Raw genomic sequence first — 18,875 nt, 5'->3', positions numbered from 1 at the left:
TGCACTTACAGAAAGAGTTCTGTAGTTTCTGACTGTCTGTGAGCCCATGCATATGCATAGGCTGCATCTTGCTTTTTCCAGTATTCATAATATTTAGGGATGTCCGATAATGGCTTTTTGACGATATCCGATATTCCGATATTGTCCAACTCTTTAATTACCGATACCGATATCAACCGATACCGATATATACAGTCGTGGAATTAACACATTATTATGCCTAATTTGTAAAGATAAGGTCCTTTTTTTAAAAAATAACAAAATAAGATAAATAAATTAAAAACATTTTCTTGAATAAAAAAGAAAGTAAAACAATATAAAAACAGTTACATAGAGACTAGTAATTAATGAAAATGAGTGAAATTAACTGTTAAAGGTTAGTACTATTAGTGGACCAGCAGCACGCACAATCATGTGTGCTTACGGACTGTATCCCTTGCAGACTGTATTGATATATATTGATATATAATGTAGGAACCAGAATATTAATAACAGAAGGAAACAACCCTTTTGTGTGAATGAGTGTAAATGGGGGAGGGAGGTTTTTTGGGTTGGTGCACTAATTGTAAATGTATCTTGTGTTTTTTATGTTGATTTAAAAAAAAACAAAAAAAAAAAACAAAAACAAAAACGATGCCGATAAAAAAAACAAAAACGATACCGATAATTTCCGATATTACATTTTAAAGCATTTATCGGCCGATAATAATAATAATATTCCATAATATTGGACAGTTTTATTGGTACTCTTCCTAAAACGAACCTTGACTGCAAGCAAATCATCCACACTACCAGGAAATATATTTGTTGTAGCAAAAAAAAATTACTTCTGAAATTAGCCAAAGAGCAGCACTTTTGCAGAAATGCATTCTGGGTAACATTGTCATTTTGACCTCTTACATCAGTGTTTTTCAACCTTTTTTGAGCCAAGGCACATTTTTTGCATTGAAAAAAATGCAGGCTCACCACCAGCAGAAATCATTAAAAAACGAAACTCAGTTGACAATAAAAAGTCGTTGTCGCAATTGTTGGGTATGACTTTAAACCATAACCAAGCATGCATCACTATAGCTCTTCTCTCAAAGTAGGTGTACTGTCACCACCTGTCACATCACGCTGTGACTTATTGGAGTGTTTTGCTGTTTTCCTGTGTAGTGTTTTTAGTTCTTGTTTTGCGCTCCTATTTTGGTGGCTTTTTCTCTTTTTTTGGTATTTTCCTGTAGCAGTTTCATGTCTTCCTTTTGAGCGATATTTCCCTCATCTACTTTGTTTTAGCAGTCAAGAATATTTCAGTTTTTTTTATCCTTCTTTGTGGGGACATTGTTGATTGTCATGTCATGTTCGGATGTACATTGTGGACGCCTTTTTGCTCCACAGTAAGTCTTTGCTGTCGTCCAGCATTCTGTTTTTGTTTACTTTGTAGCCAGTTCAGTTTTAGTTTCGTTCTGCATAGCCATCCGTAAACTTCAATGCCTTTTTCTTAGGGGCACTCAACTTTTGTTTATTTTTGGTTTAAGCATTAGACACATTTTTACCTGCACGCTGCCTCCCGCTATTTCCGACATCTACAAAGCAATTAGCTACCGGCTGCCACCTACTGATATGGAAGAGTATTACAAGGTGACTCTGCCGAGCTCTAGACAGCACCGACATTCAACAACTACACATCATTTGCAAAAATATTTTTAACCCAAATAGGTGAAATTAGATCATCTTCCACGGCACACCAGACTGTATCTCACGGCACACTAGTGTGCCGCCGCACAGTGGTTGAAAAACTGGGTCTTACATTATGAGTTCATTTAAAGTGGCCATCTTTGAAGTTCAATGAATAGTCACTTTTGCAGTTCATAGACTTTGACTTTGTGACAACTTAGTTGAATGTTTGTTTACTACATATATATGTGTAACACACATATACATGTGAAGTATCAGTCCAAGCGAGGACGTTTTAGCTTTACATAACCATACAAATTGGTCCAAGAAGACTTGTAGCAGAAATATCTTAATAACACATGTAGTTTGGCATTGTGTGTTGTAATTTAGCGGTATCTCTTTATTCCCCCTATCAATCTTAGCCATGGTTACAACTTTTTTTTTCTGTAAATGTTAGCTTGTTTGCAAGTAAATATTTTATACAGTCAGGTAACATTTCGTATTGTTTAAAAAAAAACATTGATTTATATTCAACATTAGCTGAAAATGTAGTACTGTCACAGCAATGAATTCTGGGTAGACATATGTCAATTTTAACTAATGCTGGACACTGAATTGACAAGTTGGATAGCATGCTGGTCTCTCATGCCAGCCACCAGGGTTGGACTCTCTGAGGTACCAACAGCATGGACTGAACCAGGAGGGTTAAAATAGTGGATAAACTTTGGCATGCTTACTTTCTCAAATAAGTTTGCAGCCGTACACCTATCATATAGTTTAATTTCAACTATTACAACATAATTTAACATTTTCATATTCATACTACGTTTCAGTACAGTTTCCAATCAACAACCTTCAAACCGTTTAACATCCAAACATTTAATATCCAAACTTCTAGTTGTTCAAAGCTATATAGTACACTGCAAAAAGTCAGTGTTCAAAAACTAGAAAAAAAAACAACTAAAATTAGGGGTATTTTATTTGAACTAAGCAAAATTATCTGCCAATAGAACAAGAAAATTTGGCTTGTCAAGACTTTCCAAAACAAGTAAAATTAGCTAACTTCAATGAACCCAAAAATACCTTAAAATAAGTATATTCTCACTAATAACAAGTGCACTTTTCTTGGTAGAAAAAAAAGATACCATTTTGCTCAATATGTTGAAAAATATTCTTAAATGAAGTAAATGCTAGTGCCATTATCTTGACATAATGATATGCGCTCCGCATTACAATTCTTGAAACCAGCAAACTTATACTAAAACTAATTTATTGTTCTTAATGGAAAGGCAACAAGGCAACCGCTTGTTACTCTCGGGGTCTCCTAGCCGCTCAGGCAAATCATATGGTCTAAAAATGCATTTTTCCATTGATAACATGACATTATCGCGCCAAGTGCGTGCTCTTTCAGTCAATTAGTGCGCATATATACAGCTCGGCCCCCGGCCAAATTTTTTTAAATTGTAATTTTGAAGAATCTATCTGAATGTGCATGAACTATTTCTGTTCAAAATTGTTTGAAATGTCACATGGTAAATGTTTAAATATTAACTGTCAGTTTACTGTACTGTGCCAACTGTACTACTATATGAGTACGTATTTTCTATTGTTTCATTGAAAATAAAACCGCAAAGTCCATTTGGCTGTCATCTGTTTTAATTATGAGACACAATTGTGTCAAAGTCATGATTTTTTTTTTCATGCTTGAAATAAGAAATTACTAATGTACTGTAATGTAATGTAATGTAATGTACTTATGTACTGGCAGCATGTTATGTACCAGCAGCCCAGTTACATGTACTGGTGGTTATGTTAATGTTCAATACATAAAGTGATAGACTATATTAAACATTACTCCAGATTGCAGTGCTGTACATGTTAATATAGTATTATCTATTGCTGTAAAACTAGTGTTGCAGAATATCATATCAATATTGGTAAACCATATGTATACTGTGTAAAAAAGTTTATAATTACAAACAGAACCCTATTTACAAGGCAGAGATTAAGAGTAGTTCATTCCTAACAGATCCTATTCTATCTCAATATCCATTAAACTTTAGAGATAGTCTTGACTTTACAAGTTTTTTTAAAGATATAAACAAGGGTACTTTGACTCATGGTGTCGTTTAAATGCCCAAATAGCAGTGGGAGTACAAAGATGGTTACTAAACCGTAACTGACAGTGGTAGGCTGAATAGCTATATGGTATGAAGTAAGCCATGTTTAATGGTAATTATCTGACGGCCCAGTTACATATTACATATTACATAGATAGGTGTGGATAAAATGGGATGGTCTGTATAATAAAGGCCTCAAATATGCATGATACTTCGAGCCAGGCATCTCACTACGGTTTTAACTTTTTTTTTTTTTCGCAGCAATGCATTTTGGGCTCATAATTGTACTTCCGCGCAATATTGGTATGACTTTTAAATGGTACCATGATTCAAAGTAACCTTGTATATAGCTGTCTCTAAATACTGCCCCAAATATTTATTATTGAGAATTTAACATACCGTTACAACTAATGTAACTTGTATAACAATCGAGGAAACTGTTTCTACATAAACATATACAGCGCTATTATTTGCAGCGTTCATACGAGGCAGTACTCACCAAGTTTTTGCTTATAACATATACAGTATATATGCTTGTTCACGATAAACCGATGCAACTGGATATCCAGTTCGAGAAGTGGCTGGTTCGGCTACGCTGGTTTCAGCCCCCTCAGTCGATAAGGTTCAATTGTGAATCTTTAGGTAGTTCTACTATTAACACACAAAATCCGGTAATCACGCGATATCAGAAATCAGTTGACGTTATTTGTCTTTTAAAATGACACGAGTGCCAGGGTTGTCTGTTAAAAGGGTCACTCGCTTGTTACGTTACTTATGTAACTGGAGACGAGAATAGACGTGTATACATGGACCGGGTGTCGTGCGAGACTAGCAATCACTAGACAGTTTATCATTAAAACATGAGATTCACGGCTGCCGGCGAATAATTACCAACAAGACACGTAACGTCAATTACTGTTATTCTCATGGCATTCAACCGATCAGTTGTCTTAGAAGACATTTGGCCTCTCACCCGAGTAGTTTTGGTCAGTTCATGCTCATAGACTGAGCTTGGACAGACCTAGTCTGAGTGCTTGGTGCCAAGGTCCTAACGATTTATCCTCTAACATGAGTAGTGTATGCACAGGAAGTAGAGATGTCCAATAATATCGGCCTGCCGATATTATCAGCCGATATATGCGTTAAAATGTAATGTCGGAAATTATCGGTATCGTTTTTTATTTTTATTAAATCAACATAAAAAACACAAGATACACTTACAATTAGTGCACCAACCCAAAAAACCTCCCTCCCCCATTCACACTCATTCACACAAAAGGGTTGTTTCTTTCTGTTATTAATTTTCTGGTTCCTACATTATATATCAATATATATCAATACAGTCTGCAAGGGATACAGTCCGTAAGCACACATGATTGTGCGTGCTGCTGCTCCACTAATAGTACTAACCTTTAACAGTTCATTTTACTCATTTTCATTCATTACTAGTTTCTATGTAACTGTTTTTATATTGTTGTACTTTCTTTTTTATTCAAGAAAATGTTTTTAATTTATTTATCTTATTTTACTAATTTTTTTAAAAAGTACCTTATCTTCACCATACCTGGTTGTCCAAATTAGGCATAATAATGTGTTAATTCCACGACTGCATATATCGGTTGATATCGGTATCGGTTGATATCGGTATCGGTAATTAAAGAGTTGGACAATATCGGAATATCGGATATCGGCAAAAAGCCATTATCGGACATCCCTAACAGGAAGTAATGTTTTTCTTCAATTGTGGTGTAAAAAAGAATGTGTCCATCAACCATAGAATCGAATCGTTCATACACTAAATCGAATCTTATCGAATCGTTTATACACTAAATCGAATTGTATCGAATCGTTCTATCACAAAATCGAATCTGTTTTATAAATAAATGGTTTTCGAATCGCATCAAAACCCATGTATCGAGATGCGAATTGACTCATCACAAAGATTTAAATCCCTACTATATACCAAGTAAATAATGTATCGTGATTAGGGCTGGGCGATATGGCCTTTTTTTAATATCTCTATTTTTAGGCCATATCGCGATACACGATATACACTACCGTTCAAAAGTTTGGGGTCACATTAAAATGTCCTTATTTTTCAATGAAGATATCTTTAAACTAGTCTTAACTTTAAAGAAGTACACTCTATACATTGCTAATGTGGTAAATGACTATTCTAGCTGCAAATGTCTGGTTTTTGGTGCAATATCTACATAGGTGTATAGAGGCCCATTTCCAGCAACTATCACTCCAGTGTTCTAATGGTACAATGTGTTTGCTCATTGGCTCAGAAGGCTAATTGATGATTAGAAAACCCTTGTGCAATCATGTTCACACATCTGAAAACAGTTTAGCTCGTTACAGAAGCTACAAAACTGACCTTCCTTTGAGCAGATTGAGTTTCTGGAGCATCACATTTTTGGGGTCAATTAAACGCTCAAAATGGCCAGAAAAAGAGAACTTTCATCTGAAACGCGACAGTCTATTCTTGATCTTAGAAATGAAGGCTATTCCACAAAATTGTTTGGGTGACCCCAAACTTTTGAACGGTAGTGTATATCTCGATATTTTGCCTTAGCCTTAAATGAACACTTGATACATATAATCACAGCAGTATGATGATTCTATGTGTCTACATTAAAACATTCTTCTTCATACTGCATTAGTATATGCTCATTTTAAACTTTCATGCAGAGAGGGAAATCACAACTAAGTCAATTTAGCAAAAGTGTATTTATTAAACAGTTATTAAGCAGTGGCACAAACATTCATGTCATTTCAAAACACAAAGTGCAAGATTGTCAGAGACATTTTAAAACAAGCTATAAGGGCACTTTTGTGCATGATGTCACACAAGATATTTCAATAGGTGTCACATAAAAATGAGCTGCATATCAAATAGTATATGTCCTACGGTGTTGATGTGGAAATAGTTGCTTCGGCATTTAGTTGGTGTGGCACGGAACGGAGATGTTGACATGTAAAGACATATTCCCGCTTGAAGCCAAACCACCGCCAGACGATGTTTTTCTTGGGAATTAATTATTCCTACATTTGTTACCAGATTCGCACCTTCTTTCTCTCGTATTACCACTCAAACCACACCGTTAGCTGTTAGCATCACAGCTAACGTTACCATGTCGCTACCTGTCTGGGACGTATGTGAGAAGGTGCGCTTGTTTAAGTCTCTGTGAGAAGGAGAGACAAGACAGAGTGAGAAACGCATGCAGTTTAATGCCCCGCAGCTAAAAGCAACTGCGTGAGAACGTATACTCGAATATCACGATATAGTCATTTTCTATATCGCACAGAGACAAGCCCGCGATATATCGAGTATATCGATATATTGCACAGCCCTAGTTGTGATATATGTCGTTATCGCAAGATATACATTGCGATATAGATATTAAAGGCCTACTGAAATGATTTTTTTTTTATTTAAACGGGAATAGCAGATCCATTCTATGTGTCATACTTGATCATTTCGCGATATTGCCATATTTTTGCTGAAAGGATTTAGTAGAGAAAATCGACGATAAAGTTCGCAACTTTTGCTCGCTGATAAAAAAAAGCCTTGCCTGTACCGGAAGTAGCGTGACGTCACAGGAGCTAGTATTCCTCACAATTCCCCATTGTTTACAATGGAGCGAGAGAGATTCGGACCGAGAAAGTGACGATTACCCCATTAATTTGAGCGAGGATGAAAGATTCGTAGATGAGGAACGTTACAGTGAATGACTTGAGAGGCAGCGATGGACGTATCTTTTTTCGCTCTGACCGTAACTTAGGTACAAGCTGGCTCATTGGATTCCACACTCTCTCCTTTTTCTATTGTGGATCACGGATTTGTATTTTAAACCACCTCAGATACTATATCCTCTTGAAAATGAGAGTCGAGAACGCGAAATGGACATTCAGTGCCTTTTATCTCCACGACAATACATCGGCGAAATGCTTTAGCTGCGAGCTAACGTGATAGCATCTTGCTTTAACTGCATATAGAAACAAAAGAAATAAACCCCTGACTGGAAGTATAGATAGAAAATCAACAATACTATTAAACCGTGGACATGTAAATACACGGTTAATGCTTTCCAGGCTGGCGAAGGTTAACAATGCTGTGCTAACGACGCCATTGAAGCTAACTTAGCAACCGGACTGCACAGAGCTATGCTAAAAACATTAGCTCTCCACCTACGCCAGCCAGCCCTCATTTGCTCATCAACACCCGTGCTCACCTGCGTTCCAGCGATCGGCAGAAGGACGAAGGACTTCACCCGATGCGTTTGGCGGCCCGGAGACGTAGGAAGTCAAGGTGAAGTCGGCGGCTAGCGCGGCTAGCGCGGCTAGCGCTCCAACAAAGTCCTCCCGGTTGTGTTGCTGTAGTCCGCTGCTAATACACTGATCCCACCTACAACTGTCTTCTTTGCAGCCTTCATTGTTCATTAAAAAAATTGCAAAAGATGTCCAGAATACTGTGGAATTATGAAATGAAAACAGAGCTTTTTGTATAGGATTCTACGGGGTACCATAACTTCGTCACGCGCATACGTCATCATACCGCAATGTTTCAGCCGGATATTTCCCGGGAATTTTAAAATGTCACTTTATAAGTTAACCCGGCCGTATCGGCATGTGTTGCAATGTTAAGATTTCATTATTGATATATAAACTATCAGACTGCGTGGTCGGTAGTAGTGGCTTTCAGTAGGCCTTTAAGCCATCATCCATTCCTAGTGACCAGTACATCCTCCCAAATAGGATTCCAATCACGTCCACCAGACAAATGGATGTTATTATACATAAAATAAAAAAAACTGTTTATATTTTCAGTCTGACAACATTCAGCAAGTGTTTTATAGAAAAAGGCATAAAAAGCCAGTCGTCCCCGACTGAGGAGATGGACTCTCGCAGCATCATTGATCTACATCTCTTACATGTGGAGCCCATTCCAATCGATGTTTGGACCGCGTCCTTCCCCCACGCCATGCTTTTCCATTTCGTCTCTCACACGTTTACCTTTCATCCACCACAAAGCTCCCACTTTTGCATGTGTTTCCTGCCAGACTGTTGCGTTTTCTTATCTTTCTTTCTGCTCCGGTTAGGAGGAACCGGTGGAAAAGTCCAAACCCGGCCATTTATAACAAAGGCAATATAGTCTCAAAGTGTCCATATAACACCTCATAAAGCCGCCAGGTTCTGTGGAAGTTAGAGCGAGGATGTGCGACGTTCTCTGGCTTACAGGACACAGAAGATGGGGGAACACAACAATGTGTAACGCGGAAGTGCGTGTTTATGTCAACGAGATTGATTGTCAACGCAGATATTTGGCATTTTGAAGTATATCGGTATCGGTCTACACTAGATAACAACAGATACATTATATACTGTATTTTCCGGACTATAAGTTAAGATTAATATATTTTTCTTTCTCAAAACTCAACAGTGCGCCTTATAACCTGCCTAATGTACGGAATAATTCTGGTTTTGCTTACTGACCTCAAAGCTATTTTATTTGGTACGTGGTGTAATGAATGATAAGTGTGACTAGTAGATGGCAGTCAAACTTAAGAGATACCGTACGTGTCATATAATGGCAGTCTACACAAGAGCTACGTGTAGACTGCAATATGACTCAAGTAAACAACACCAACATTTTATTTGTTCTATTGAAAATATAGAACATTACACACGGCGCTCAAAAATCCATCATGTTTCAGTACGACTTTGGTAAGCTATGAAGCCGCACTGCCTGATGGATTGTACTGTGCTTCAACATACGAGTATTATTTATTATTATGGTGTGTGTATAAGGTAAGACATATTATCTGGCTTTTTGTTTCGCAAAATATTATGCAAAAGCAACTTTTCTTACCTTCTGGTACCTGCTGATCTGTATATTTGGGATCTGCATAAGTCCTGAAAAATTGTGCGCATTCGCCTCTGTAGTCCGTGATGACACCATAGTCGATACGCTTCTTATATTTGACTATCTTCTTGTTATGGGACATTCATCATTTCTAATATAAAGTAGTGTAAAGTTCTTACTTATATCTTCTTACATCTGCGGTCCTCTCCAAGGTTTCTCATTGTCATCCCACTGGGTTGAGTTTTTCCTTGCCCTGATGTGGGATCTGAACCGAGGATGTCGTGGCTTGTGCAGCCCTTTGAGACACTTGTGATTTAGGGCTATATAAATAAACATTGATTGATAATAGTACTGCTTTACAAGCTGTACACAGACTACTTTATAGATTATCTAAGTTCCATTCCTATATATACTATAGATAATAGGAATGAGGGATGGGTACAGAATTTGATAGTTTTGTAGTCACCAAATTGTTTTTAGTACTACCGGGCATCAATTAACGTAAAATCAAACAGTGACATATAGGGATGTCCGATAATGGCTTTTTGCCGATATCCGATATTGTCCAACTCTTTAATTACCGATACCGATATCAACCGATACCGATATCAACCGATATATACAGTCGTGGAATTAACACATTATTATGCCTAATTTGGACAACCATGTATGGTGAAGATAAGGTACTTTTTAAAAAAAATAATAAAATAAGATAACTAAATTAAAAACATTTTCTTGAACAAAAAAGAAAGTAAAACAATATAAAAACAGAAACTAGTAATTAATGAAAATGAGTAAAATTAACTGTTTAAGGTTAGTACTATTAGTGGACCAGCAGCACGCACAATCATGTATGCTTACGGACTGTATCCCTTGCAGACTGTATTGATATATATTGATATATAATGTAGGAACCAGAATATTGATAACAGAAAGAAATGGGGGGAGGGAGTTTTTTTTGGGTTGGTGCACTAATTGTAAGTGTATCTTGTGTTTTTTATGTTGATTTAATAAAAATAAAAAAACAAACAAAAAAAACCCGATACAGATAATAAAAAAACCGATACCGATAATTTCCGATATTACATTTTAACGCATTTATCGGCCGATAATATCGGCAGGCCGATATTATCGGACATCCCTAGTGACATATTTTGATACCTTTGTTGCCCGTTATGACACACCTGGTTACAGACTCAACAGCAGTATGTGTGTGTGTGTATATACATATGTATGTATGTATGTATGTGTATATATATATATATATATACATATATATACACTACCGTTCAAAAGTTTGGGGTCACCCAAACAATTTTGTGGAATAGCCTTCATTTCTAAGAACAAGAATAGACTGTCGAGTTTCAGATGAAAGTTCTCTTTTTCTGGCCATTTTGAGCGTTTAATTGACCCCACAAATGTGATGCTCCAGAAACTCAATCTGCTCAAAGGAAGGTCAGTTTTGTAGCTTCTGTAACGAGCTAAAGTGTTTTCAGATGTGTGAACATGATTGCACAAGGGTTTTCTAATCATCAATTAGCCTTCTGAGCCAATGAGCAAACACATTGTACCATTAGAACACTGGAGTGATAGTTTCTGGAAATGGGCCTCTATACACCTATGTAGATATTGCACCAAAAACCAGACATTTGCAGCTAGAATAGTCATTTACCACATTAGCAATGTATAGAGTGTATTTCTTTAAAGTTAAGACTAGTTTAAAGTTATCTTCATTGAAAAGTACAGTCTTTTCCTTCAAAAATAAGGACATTTCAATGTGACCCCAAACTTTTGAACGGTAGTGTGTATATATATATATATATATATATATATATATATATATATATATATATATATATATATATATATATATATATATATATGGCTCCCAAATGAATGTTCGCAAATGTCACATCTCTAGTTCTTGTAGTTACTTCCATGACTAGACGCTCAAGTAGAATACCAATATATACAGTACAGACAATATTGAAATCGTTGACACAAACCACAAAGTTAGAATGTGTTAATATTGCCTGGAAAGGGAACATGATGTGATATTGCTTTGACCTCACCTTATCTGGCCATCTTTTATTGTAAGAAATCAGTAAAGTTCTCGCTTCAATGTGACACCACTTAATTCCACGCAATCACGCAGCAGACCAAAAGGGGTCAGTGGTGTGGCTGGCTTCTGACCTTTCAGCGTCAAACATCTCTGCACTGGTGGAGGATCAAGCAAAAAGAGCACGAGTGAAATTAAAAATCCCCTTGTTCTTATATTTCATCACAGACCTGGCAATATTCATTTCATCATTGCTTGGCGCTCACTTTTTCCTCTATTTCTATCTGTATATTAGGGCTTCACAAAGAATTTGTTTCAACTCTGTATCGCGATTTTTGTTCATCCTGATTCTAAATTAATTCAGAATTTTTAAAATCTATTACAAATTTTTTTTAAAAGAATGAATTTAACAAAAAAACGTTTTTCGCCCATCTCCATGCAGCCCGAAGAAGCATTTCTAACTGTAACCTGTAGAAAAAGTTTCACTAAGATTTTTATACCAAATAATACGTTTCGGGAATCCATTTGAATCCAGAATCGTGTTGAATCGAATCGTCACCGCAGGAATCGGATCAATCGTTAGGTGCCCAAAGATTCACACTCCTAATATGCACGCTTTTCAAACATTAATTGACCACAGATGGCGCTACCGTACATTTTGGACTATAATCCGCTACATTTTTCCTACGCTCTGAACCCTGCGGCTTATGGAAGATGCAAAGCCAAGACACTGAATAGGTGTGTTATCCTTTGTGCTTTGGCACCATCTTTTGGACGAGTTAACTCACTGCAGGTGCTGCATTGCCCTTCTGTTTAGGCTGAGCTTTCAACCGGAAGTAGTAGTGCCGTTCCGTCCTATAGCTGTCCATAGCGTTCTACTCGTCTGGATTCTTCATTCATCACTCCAAGCAACGTTTGTATGTTTTACAATATAGCTAAAACTATTCATACTAACTAAACTGTTGCATGTGTGATCTGTAGGAGTGTTTTCATGCATTTTTGTATGTGCTATGGTAATGTAATGAAGCTAGCATTGTTCACAAGTCTCTGTGTTAGTATTATTAACGTACAATAGCATTGTTTTTGTATTGTTTCAGTTTCACAAATTTACTAAAACATTACCGTGGAGTTAATAAGTTGATTGGAGAGCTAGCTTAAGGTATGTAAGATATGTAAATACACTTTTACAAAATATTTATGTGTAAATAACTAATTTTAGAACATGTATCTGTGACTTTTAGTACAGTGCAGCTAACATATGAAAACAATATTTTCTATTCTAAAATTCAGTGGGTGCCGCTTAAATAGCGGTGCGCTCTTTAGCCCGGAAAATACAGGATATCATTCTGCAGTTTAATACCTAAACCAGGGGTGTCCAAAATTGCAGCCGGGGGTGCAAACCATGGCCCGTGGGCCAATGGTGGCCCGCCAGCGTCTTCAATTTAGCCTGCGAGATGACATGAGTTTAACAAGCAATCTGGCTGGGCAGGGTTGTTACGTATTGAATATAAATATCCGGCGGTTTGTTTGGTGTTTGTTTATGTTATCTTCTGAACAAGTGACTTGGGTCAGTAACCAGGGAGTGTGCTTTATACAGACCACATGCATGGCATTGGCGTGTACGACCCAATCCAGACAACCTTCCCTAGTCATGGCACAGAAAGAAACTAATTCAACCAGCACAAAAAGTATATTTATTAATTATATATACATTATATTATTATGATATGTACACATGTGTGTAAAGACTGTATATATATATATATATATATATATATATATATATATATATATATATATATATATATATATATATATATATATATATATATATATATATATATATATATATATATATATATATATATATATATATATAAAATGTGTATGTACGTGTGTGTGTGTGTGTATATATGTGTGTGTGTGTGTGTGTGTGTGTGTGTGTATGTATATACTGTATATATATATATATATATATACAGTATATATGTGTATGTATATATGAATATAAATATATATATATATATATATATATACACATATATATGTGTATATATATATATATATATATATATATATATATACACATATATATGTATATATATATACATGTATATATATATATATATATATATATATATATACACATATATATATATACACATATATACGTGTATATATGTGTGTGTATATATGTGTGTATATGTACACTACCGTTCAAAAGTTTGGGGTCACATTGAAATGTCCTTATTTTTGAAGGAAAAGCACTGTACTTTTCAATGAAGATAACTTTAAACTAGTCTTAACTTTCAAGAAATACACTCTATACATTGCTAATGTGGTAAATGACTATTCTAGCTGCAAATGTCTGGTTTTTGGTGCAATATCTACATAGGTGTATAGAGGCCCATTTCCAGCAACTATCACTCCAGTGTTCTAATGGTACAATGTGTTTGCTCATTGGCTCAGAAGGCTAATTGATGATTAGAAAACCCTTGTGCAATCATGTTCACACATATGAAAACAGTTTAGCTCGTTACAGAAGCTACAAAACTGACCTTCCTTTGAGCAGATTGAGTTTCTGGAGCATCACATTTGTGGGGTCAATTAAACGCTCAAAATGGCCAGAAAAAGAGAACTTTCATCTGAAACTCGACAGTCTATTCTTGTTCTTAGAAATGAAGGCTATTCCACAAAATTGATTGGGTGACCCCAAACTTTTGAACAGTAGTATATATATATATATATATATATATATATATATATATATATATATATATATATATATATATATGGGGACGCATAGTTGGGAGAGTGGCCGTGCCAGCAACCTGAGGGTACCTGGTTCAATCCCCACCTTCTACCAACCTGTGTCCTTGAGCAAGACACTTCACCCTTGCTCCTGATGGGTCATGATTAGGGCCTTGCATGACAGCTCCCAAGGTACTCAAAGCGCTTTGAGTACCTTGAAGGTAGAAAAGCGCTATACAAGTATAACCCGTGTGTGTGTGTGTATGTATATATATGTATGTGTGTGTGTGTGTAATATGGTGATATATTTATAACATATATATTAAATATACTGTATATATACATATATGTGTATATACATATATGTATGAGTGTATATATATATGTGTGTGTGTGTGTATATATATGTGTTACTTTGCATGCAGTTGGCTTTTTTATACAGCCCAATGTGACCCCCCAGTCAAAACGTATGGACACCTCTGCCACAGCATATATTGACCCACTATGGAAAGGTTTTAGCATCTTTATTGCACAACATGTACAAGAAAAATAAAGTGCTTCCCAGCTTACTTCAATCGACCAGAGGCGAGATGCACAACTCTCAGTTGATTGGTCGTTATTGGTTCAGTGCGCTACATGCAGTTTATTATCGCGTTAAATAAGTGAAAGTAGCATAAATAATCTTGTTCTCCGAAATAGTCCCTGAGTCATCAAGACCGGCTTGACATCCGTCTCTAATGATGTTGAAAATCTCTCATCCGGGGCAAATCTCGGGCGATTTAGCCCGCGTGGAGCCACAGGTGCGTGGCGGCGGTGCTGAGACACAGCAAAGCACTTTGCAACCACTTTGCCTTATTACCCACAATGCACCAGGGTCCTGTTGGCGTATTAGCCATTCCCCTGACTGCTGGGTCACCGGTGAAACATTTCCTGTTCTCCCCGTCAAAAAAAAAAAGAAAAATAAAAAATAAATCATCGCTGCATCTGCTTGTCTTTGCGTCCCATGACTGGACGTGACGAGATGCACCACTTCTGTCCAGCCTTTAGCCCGCAGACTGATGCGGTCCGGCTTCCGGAAGCCATCCAAGGTGTTCACCGGGGCCGTGCGTCTCCTCGATACCGCGGGCAAACAGTGTGATCAGCTGGCACTGGACACTGCGAGGAAACACAACACACACTCTTACAGACGGGCCTGACATGCTAAGGGATCGCCTTCCAATTTGAGCTGAAAGGACACCAAAACAAACCTGTTTCTTGATCTATGCCCTTTCTCACACACATATTAGTGTGTGACTGCCAGAGCATTCACTCATATGCAATGCTACACCAAAAAAATCACCTATTATTATTATTATTATTATTAGAGATGTCCGATAATATCGGCCTGCCGATACTATCGGCCGATAAATGCTTTAAAATGTAATATGGGAAATTATCGGTATCGTTTTTTTTAAATTATCGGTATCATTTTTTTTCTTTTTTTTTTTTTCTTTATTAAATCAACATAAAAAACACAAGATACACTTTACAATTAGTGCACCAACCCAAAAAACCTCCCTCCCCCATTCACACTCATTCACACAAAAGGGTTGTTTCTTTCTGTTATTAATATTCTGGTTCCTACATTATATATCAATATATATCAATACAGTCTGCAAGGGATACAGTCCGTAAGCACACATGATTGTGCGTGCTGCTGGTCCACTAATAGTACTAACCTTTAACAGTTAATTTTACTCATTTTCATCAATTATTAGTTTCTATGTAACTGTTTTTATATTGTTTTACTTTCTTTTTTATTCAAGAAAATGTTTTTAATTTATTTATCTTATTTTATTATTATAATTTTTTTTAAAAGGACCTTATCTTCACCATACCTGGTTGTCCAAATTAGGCATAATAATGTGTTAATTCCACGACTGTATATATCGGTATCGGTTGATATCGGTATCGGTAATTAAAGAGTTGGACAATATCGGAATATCGGATATCGGCAAAAAGCCATTATCGGACATAAAAAAAAGACCATACCATAAGTTTGGCGTGCTCCACAGTCCACAGTTATCATCCAAACAGAACCGTTCGGGTATCAAAACGTTTGGCTCAACATGAGCTCCCCAAAAACATTTTAAAAAATGTATCTCATATTACCCAGAATTCCTGGTTTTCCTCTACATTTTTCCATTGAAAATTAATGGTCCGTTTTTCGGACTTGCACAATTTCCACATTTCTCAACCTGTCACAGTTGGGTCGCACGTTACTGCATGGATCGTTCTCCCAAGATGCAGACGGAACTCCGGAGGCAAAGTGCGGGTAAGGAAATTATTTATTTTCCATAAATCATGCGGGATACAATTTAAAACAAGCGTGCCTATAGCAGGAGAAGCTAACGGAATAGCTAACAAGGAAAGCTAAGCATATGAACAAGAAAAACAACAGGCGAAGCTTAGATCAGGAATCAAGAATACTCAACGTGACGTGTTGCACGAAGCAAATAAGGAAGCCAGACTGAGTTTGGCGAACAACGGGAATAAGTAGCTCTCTGATTAGTGCCCGGACACTAATCATGGTAACCAAAACACACAAACTCAAGGGTGTTGAAAACAGAATTGATGGAGTCAAAACTAAACAAAACATGATCCGGGCAACGGATCATGACGCAACCGATTCAAACTGTTCCACCATCAACATTGGACAGTCAAACTACCATTTTCCAAGTAAAAAAAAAAATTCAGGAATTCCCAGAATTTGCGATTTTCCAGGGTTTCCAAGCCTTGTTTTCACCTTCTTAGAAAGTTTGCACAGTCCACATTTGTCAACCGTTTTTGACCATTCCACCTTCAAAACATTCCTCTTAGTTGGGACAGGAAATGCTCCTATTTTATACCCCCGTACAAATTCCTCGGTTTTCCCAAAGTTCCAGGAACTCGGAAATACCAATTCAACCTCCTGGTTGCATTTTTTTTTTGCACCCTGACTAGGGAAGGATATTTCTATTGTGTCATATAAGTAAATGCTGTTCTGTCGTTTCAAAGTACTTTCGAGGGTCATTGATCTGATTTACTCACATTGTCCACAAGATGGCAGCAAGTTTGTAGCATTTGGAAAACTCGTCTCGTGGGCCAAAATTGAAGAGGCCGTAGTTTGGACACCTACGATCTACATCAGGGGTGTCAAACTCAAATACAGAGCGGGCCAAAATTTAAAACTGAACAAAGCTGGCGGGCCAAGGTTGAACAAATTAAGCTTTTAATAGGGACCCAAACAAGTTTTGCATTGAATATTGAACAAGCAAGGCTTATATAACTTTATAGTGACATTCAAATAATAATAATTAAAAAATACCAATGGCATATCAAATATGATTTAAACAAAAATTGAATGCCTCTTTTCTATTTGCAGCCTTCTGATGTAAATATCAACATTAACTTTTTCCACAGGCTAATACATTTGAAAATAAAATAACAATGAATAAACCAACCATTCAGGACTTTAAACTGCTCAGTTTGCAACACACTGATCTAATCTGATGTGCCCAAGCCAGATACCTGCCATCTTTTCTTGGATGCTAGTTCATTAATGTCGGGGCTCAGGCTTTGAGCTGAGGCAACCTTCATTATCCAACCAAGGTGTTAATCAGTCATTATATTTCGTAGTCCACCCGGACCACAGTCTTGGGGGCGTGCCTTAAAGGCACTGCCTTTAACGTCCTCTACGAGCTGTCGTCACGTCCGCTTTTCATCCATTCTAACAGCGTGCCGGCCCAGTCACAAGATATGTGCGGCTTCTGTACGCACATACACGTGAATGCAACGCTCTCTTGATCAACAGCGATACAGGTTACACTGAGGGTAGCCGTATAAACAACTTTAATACTGTTACAAATATACGCCACACTGTGAATCCACATCAAACAAGAATGACAAACACATTTCGGGACAACATCCGCACCGTAACACAACATAAACACAACAGAACAAATACCCAGAATCCTTTGAAGCACTAACTCTTCCGGGACGCTACAAAATACACCATTAGTTTTCACCTGTCCTCATGTCACGCACCCATCACTAATCATGTCGGTATTATTTAAGCTTTCAGTTGCCTTGCAGTCTGTCTGGCGACATTATCTGCTGTTACCCTTGTCACTCATGCGTTCATTCCATGCCATTGTTCCATGATCGTTTCCATGCTTGTTCCAAGTAAGTTTTTGTTTATTTATGTCACGTTTAGCAGTTCTTTTGTTTCATGTCCTTAGTCTACGTTAAGTGTAAGTTTTTGTTTCATAGTCAAGTTTGTACCTCCGCCTTTGTGCGCGCCTTTAGTTTGTACCTTTTGTTAGTGTTTAAAATAAATCATCTATTTTCCTCCAAGCCATGTCCAATCCAACTTTACTTGCATCTCGGGAAAACAAACACC

General features: G+C 37.0%; 1 protein-coding gene and 1 long non-coding RNA gene across 5 annotated transcripts in view; one reads left to right on the top strand and one right to left on the bottom strand.

The window, feature by feature from the left end:
- The window catches only part of LOC133661416 (uncharacterized), a 115,838-nt gene that overhangs the window by 59,027 nt on the left and 37,936 nt on the right, over positions 1-18,875 (top strand). Inside the window, exon 5 of one of the 4 annotated variants that reach the window (XR_009827940.1) lies at positions 16,702-16,769. The exons of 2 other annotated variants lie outside the window; for them this stretch is intronic. This is a non-coding gene — a long non-coding RNA (uncharacterized LOC133661416). Of the gene's footprint in view, positions 1-8,025; positions 8,084-16,701; positions 16,770-18,875 lie in introns of those variants that run through there. One more of the 4 variants, XR_009827941.1, reaches the window with a different exon arrangement.
- The window catches only part of cerk (ceramide kinase), a 92,594-nt gene continuing 88,741 nt past the window's right edge, over positions 15,023-18,875 (bottom strand). Inside the window, exon 13 of the mRNA XM_062064591.1 lies at positions 15,023-15,610. Within this exon, the coding sequence (XP_061920575.1) occupies positions 15,499-15,610 (112 nt within the window). The 3' untranslated portion in view covers positions 15,023-15,498. The remainder of the gene's footprint in view (positions 15,611-18,875) is intronic.

Source organism: Entelurus aequoreus, linkage group LG12 (assembly GCF_033978785.1).
Source record: "Entelurus aequoreus isolate RoL-2023_Sb linkage group LG12, RoL_Eaeq_v1.1, whole genome shotgun sequence".
In the NCBI taxonomy this organism is placed as follows: Eukaryota; Metazoa; Chordata; class Actinopteri; order Syngnathiformes; family Syngnathidae; genus Entelurus; species Entelurus aequoreus.
This window is presented reverse-complemented; position numbering and strand designations above follow the sequence as displayed.